Source organism: Pteropus vampyrus, unplaced genomic scaffold (genome assembly GCF_000151845.1).
Source record: "Pteropus vampyrus isolate Shadow unplaced genomic scaffold, Pvam_2.0 Scaffold504, whole genome shotgun sequence".
NCBI lineage: Eukaryota > Metazoa > Chordata > Mammalia > Chiroptera > Pteropodidae > Pteropus > Pteropus vampyrus.
In genome coordinates, this window is record NW_011889285.1 from 317151 (window position 1) to 323216 (window position 6066).

The window sequence follows — 6066 nt, forward strand, 5'->3', positions numbered from 1 at the left end:
AGTTAATAACAATAAATATTTTTCTCAGTTTAAAATAGATTATGCATGTGTAGGTAATGATTTTATGTGAATGAACCAAATACCTACTGTTACAGGACAGATGCACCATCACCCTTTGAATAGAGCCCTTTATTTTCCAGGCAAAATGTCAGCTTCCAACATCAGTGATGACAGTCTCCCTGCCACTCTCTTCCTGATGGGGATCCCAGGACTGGAGTGGGCCCACATCTGGATTTCTGTCCCCTTTTGTGCCATGTATCTAGTAGCACTGGCTGGGAATGCTGCCCTCATCCTGGTCATCTCCATGGACAATGCACTGCATGCACCCATGTATCTCTTCCTTTGCCTTCTCTCACTCACCGACCTAGCTCTCAGCTCAACCACTGTGCCCAAAATGCTGGCCATTTTGTGGCTCCATGCTGGTGAGATTTCCTTCGGTGGATGCCTAGCGCAGATGTTTTGTGTCCATTCTATCTATGCTCTGGAGTCATCGGTTCTCCTTGCCATGGCCTTTGATCGATATGTGGCTATCTGCAATCCATTGAGATACACAGTCATCCTCAACCATACCGTCATAAGCAGAATTGGCCTTGCTGGATTACTCCGTAGTGTGGCCATTGTCTCCCCTTTCATCTTCCTGTTGAGGCGACTGCCCTACTGTCAGCACCACATCATGGCACATACATACTGCGAGCATATGGGCATTGCTCGACTGGCCTGTGCCACCATCACTGTCAATATCATCTATGGGCTAACTGTGGCCCTGCTGGCCATGGGTCTGGATTCTATTCTCATTACTATTTCCTATGGCTTTATCCTCCGTGCTGTCTTTCGTCTTCCATCCCGTGATGCCCAGCACAAGGCTCTGAGTACCTGTGGCTCCCATCTTGGGGTCATCCTGGTCTTTTACATTCCTGCCTTCTTCTCCTTCCTCACCCACCGTTTTGGCCAACACCGAGTCCCCAAGCATGTGCACATCTTTCTGGCTAACCTCTATGTGCTAGTGCCTCCTGTGCTCAACCCGATCATCTACGGGGCTAGGACTGAGGAGATTCGAAATAGACTTCTAAGACTGCTTCACTTGAGGTAAATTTCAATATGAATTCTGAGCAAAGGTTGGAAATGAGAAAAATAAATGTGTGTGGTAGCTGTCTAGATGCATTTACATGGATGAAGACCTATGATACGACAGGAATGTATTTACATGGAAGGAAGCTCTGGAAAGACAAGGAAAGGACAGATGAATTGGAGATATCAATAATCGCATTGAAACATCTTATTCCTGAGGCTCCTTGAGCAATTCCGAATAGCCCAAAAAGGTAATATTTTTAATTTTGTCTCAAAATTATCTATGATTTCTGAAGGACTAATTCAGTTCTTGTTCTTGAAAGGAGTCTGGGTTTCATGGTGGGGATATTCTACTGTGAGTCTAAGTAGGAAAGAGAAAGAACATGAAGTAGATGGAATCTGAGTTCCAATACTTTGACTAGTGATTAAGCACACAGGTTCCAAAGTCAGAGTGCCTGGATTTGAATCTTGGTTTCTCCATTTACTAGTTTTGTGGCCTTGAACAGTTTGGCAAACTGTTAAATGGAGGATAATGATAAAATCTAACTCTTAATGTTGTGGTGAAGAAATACATTCATGAATATAAAAACTTAAGATAGTGCCTAACATATAACATGCTCAATGAATAAATATGAGAAAGTTGTGTAACCTCTCTAAATATTATTAGCCATGCTATAATTTACTTAGAGCTGTTTTATATTATATTGCTATAACTATGTTACATAACGACTCTAAAATATTTACATACTGCTTGGTATATAAAGAGTGCTCATTAAAATTATATTTTCTCCACCTCTTTGGTCTTCCACTTTGAGGTCCCTTTCATTATAGCCATAAAGTAGTTCCTTATTAAGGATTCAAGGGAGCCTGCTCAGGGTCCAAGTGCCTTTTTAAATAGTCTTTTATTGCCTTAATAACCTCAGTTCTAAAAAACACAAATAAACAAAATAGTCAAGAGGATGTAAGCACAGCATAGCAAATATAGTCAATAATATTGTAGTAACTATGTATAGGGCCAGGTGGGCACTAGACTAATTGTGGGGATCACTTCATAAATTATATAAATGTCTAACCACTATGCTGTACACCTGAAACTAATATAAAATCATACTGAATGTCAACTGTAATTGAAAAATAAAGTTTTTTAAATAAAAAGTACACAAATAAGTCCACAGATAGTACTACAAGTGGCTCAAAAATATGGTTGTTATCATTTGCATTTTAAATTAAAAGCTTGTGATTCAAAGAGGTTAATAATCCTAAGGTCATGCATTCATATGGACAATATTTCATGTATTGTTCAGCATTTTATAATAGAAAGATATGTGATATCTGGATCCAGATAACATTAAGCTTCGACTTCCCTATCTACTAGTTGCTGCATAAATTAAAGCATATCACTTAATCCACCACAGCCTCAGTAAAGTGTTTATTATTGTGCCAAACAGAAATCAAGCGCTCAATAAAAATATCTGCATAACTGAAAATAATCTGTACTGTTTATCTATTTACTTCTTGATCAGTTTATTCATTAGCATTCTAAAACTATCACAGCAGGAGTCTCGTTAGTTTCTGACATATAGTTAATAAGTATTCATTAAATATAATAAAAAATGTTGTGGACTATATAGGTATGTGTCATATTCTTTGTTGAATTAATAAATTATTGACTGATGTCTTCATTGTGCTATTGTGATGAGTAATGACAATGTATATCAAGTATCGAGCAGAGTGTCTGGCACACAACAGATATTTAATAACTTGATTTTTGTTTACTTTATATTACACTGGGCTGATCAGGTGAAGGCACATCCACAAGGATCAGGATAGAGAAGAGAAGATTTTTTTACTGAGCAATGCAATTAGTCCAAAGAGTATCATAAAGCCCATGGGTGAAACAAAAGGAGAACTGTCGGTTCTGGTCATGGAAAACTCCAAGTCTAGCTATAGAGGCAAGTTCACACTCAGGAAGCTGTCATGGGCCAGTCCTGTCTGTGGCCTCCGAAAAGCTCAGAGGAAAAAGAGGAAAAGGGTAAAAAGCAGAGAATGGAAGAGAAAGCAAGACAGGACAACTGTGCAGGAAGTAGCCAACAAAAAGGATTGCTGGAAGCACTAGAGGAAGCTGGGTGAGATTAAATTGCCAGGGGTCTCAAAAACTAGACCAAGATCAAAAAATATGTGGTTTTATAAATCAATTTGTATTGAAACAGTGATAGATCAATCACAATCAGTTTTTTAACAGCTATATTGAGGTAAAATTGATATACGAACACTGTACATGTTGATGAGTTTTGACATATGCACACTCCTGTGATGCTATGACCACAGTCAAGGTATGAAACATATCCATCAGCTCTGAAAGTGTCCTCGTGCCATGTGCATGAGTGTGTGTGTGTGTGTGTGTGTGTGTGTGTGTGTGTGTGTGTGGCAAGAATCTTCAATCAGTTTTAACTCAAGGCTAAAGTAAAGTGGGGTTAGTGGTTAACAGGAGAAAGCAATATGTCCCCAAGTGATACTTCCCTGATCACCACAACACCATGTTCAGGATCATCCATTCCTAAATCCAAACGTAAAAGGAATTAGACTTTTGAGGATAGACAGAAGTCACAAATCATCAAGCACGTGCAACTGATTCAGCCAGCTCTGTGAGCCTGGCCCTGCTAGTGCCCTAAGCAACCTTGCTCTTAGACCACTTTGAGAAGTGTCACGCTTTGGCATATGAGTCAGTGCAATGGATAAAATGCAGAGAAGAGTTTACAATGAACCTAACCACGGAATGCTGCCCTCTTGGATATTCTTGTTTCTTTGTGCCCTAAGTCCAGCTCTTTTAATTTGTGCTGAGACCCTACGAACTAGATTTTAAGTGATTCAGCCCTGGTGAGGCCCTGAGGAGCCACCCTGACAAGCTCTCCCCAAAGTCACCCATCCCACTACTCTCAAGTCTGTCTGTCTTGTTTATTTCTCTCTCTCTCTCTCTCTCTCTCTCTCTCTCTCTCTCTCTCTCCCCCCACCCTCCCCTCATATGCAGGATTAAAAAAGAAAAATAAACCCTTTCCTTTGAACATGAGGAAACTCTTTCTAATGTAGGGAAGAGGCAAGAGAACTAAAATGTTAAATCAAGCTATCTTCAGAGACTGCAATATGCTGATCCACCTTGCACCCAGGCCAGGAGGACACCTGTAGAACTAAGGAAAATTTCTGCTAGGATTGCTAACAACCCATTTCCCCACACCCTGAAGGAGAAATAGGAAAAACAGTCTTTAAGTAGCTGCCCTACACAAATAAAATCATTCATTCCCTATAGCTAAAACCTAGGGAACCTATGGATTAAAGGCTAGGAACTGCCAGCAGGCCTTCCACCTTCATATTTTTACCTTTTCATACTATATACTCTTCCCCTTCCCTTTCTTCACTGTATGTCCATATCAAAGGAAATGATTAAACAAAGTCTTTAAATTGTAGTTTACAGGAACTAAAGAATGATATATCCCGGACACTCGGTGATCTTCCCTGTATCTTTCTCTCATCCCTCTCACTGCCTTTACTCTCAATGTCTTTACATTCTCTCTCACTGTCCTCGTCTCTATTGTCTCTGTCCCTCTGTGTCTTAGGTTCACTCTCTGCCATGGGGAGAAGACTATGCGCTGATGGGAGTGTTACCTCCTCTCCAATAAACATTCCTTTTGATTAACTTTGGAGTATGTGTTGAATTCTTTCTACATCCTCTTCTCTGGGTGCAGGGCTTGGTCCAGCGCCCCTGCCCCAACCAGGGGAATTTGCAGCCCTGCATCATTTCTACCACCTCTCTCTGCATACTTGACTGCTGCAATATTTGATTTTGATATGCTAATAACACACAACAGTAATGAGGAAGACATTCAATTTATGCCTATTATAAGTAGGTGTAGGTAATTTCTTTATGATGATTTGCTTTATTCTCTGAGCTTTTCCTCTCTAAATGAGACCCTAAACTCCTAAAAAGTTGAAAAGCTCATTTGTCCCTTACCCTGTGTCAGGGCAGCACAGATATACTTTTTGCTCACTGACTTTTGAAACCGAACCCTAGCACTGCAACCAGACCCTAATAGCCTTTTCTTTTTTGTTCCTTTTATTTTTTTTCTCTCTTTCCTCTTTTTTTTTTTTTTTAAGTGTCTGTCAGGAGATAAAAACCGACTTCCTTACAGCACTCCAGAGATCACGAGACCACACCAGATTGAACTGGTCCCAGAGACTTAGGCAGGTGCAGTTAGCTGCTAAATGACCCTAAGCTGACCTTAAGAGCACAGTAGAACCAAGAGTCACGGAACTCAAGTAGCAATGATACTACTTTTACCACCAGGAGCCCATTAAGAAGCAAGGGGTCCATCAAGAAGAAAGATGTGATGCAGGGACAAAATTTGGACACACACAGACCTGATTAATCAAACTTAGCCAGAATGGAATTTCTTTGTTCTCTCTTGCCCCTTCCTCCTTCCTTACTTTAGATGACTTAGTTCCAAAACTATCTGATTGCAGCCCTTGAGTTAAAAATTAATAAATATGTATAGCCCCTTCTTAACCTCGTTCTTTATATTTACTTCAAGCCTTTGTCCAGGGCAGACTGATCTAAACCTTGTCTCCAGTTTCTTTTTTTGGCTGACTAAGTAAAAAAAAAAACTTTCTCTGCGAAAAACTATTGCCTCATACTTTGGATTCTCACTGCCTCTGTTCGGTAAAAACTTCATGAGAACTGATTGATTCTGTCTGTGGGGCAGTGTAAAGCTAAGAGCCCAAACGCTGGAATCAAGGAGCTTGGATTTCTTCATCTCTGTTAATCACAAACTATGTAACCTTGGGAAAGTTATAAACCAGATGGGGCATGCTCCATCTGCCTGTGCTATGAGTCACCTCACTGACAGAGCAGAGGTTTATAGAAGAGAATGAGTGGACTGGGAAAGTAATGATGACTTATCACTAAGACATAGGGAACACAGGACTTAAGGTAGGAATGGGGGTCAC

General features: G+C 40.3%; 1 protein-coding gene across 1 annotated transcript; it reads left to right on the top strand.

The window, feature by feature from the left end:
* Positions 1–133: 133 nt before the first annotated feature.
* LOC105307573 (olfactory receptor 52D1) lies at positions 134–1090 on the top strand. Its single transcript, XM_011383123.2, has one exon. The coding sequence runs from the start codon at positions 146–148 to the stop codon at positions 1088–1090; it is 945 nt and encodes a 314-aa protein (XP_011381425.1). The 5' UTR covers positions 134–145.
* The last annotated feature ends 4976 nt before the right edge of the window (positions 1091–6066 follow it).

What these genes read in the sequence shown, in the direction of transcription:
- LOC105307573 (XM_011383123.2), top strand. Translation starts at nt 146, where the DNA reads ATGTCAGCTTCCAACATCAGTGATGACAGTCTCCCTGCCACTCTCTTC.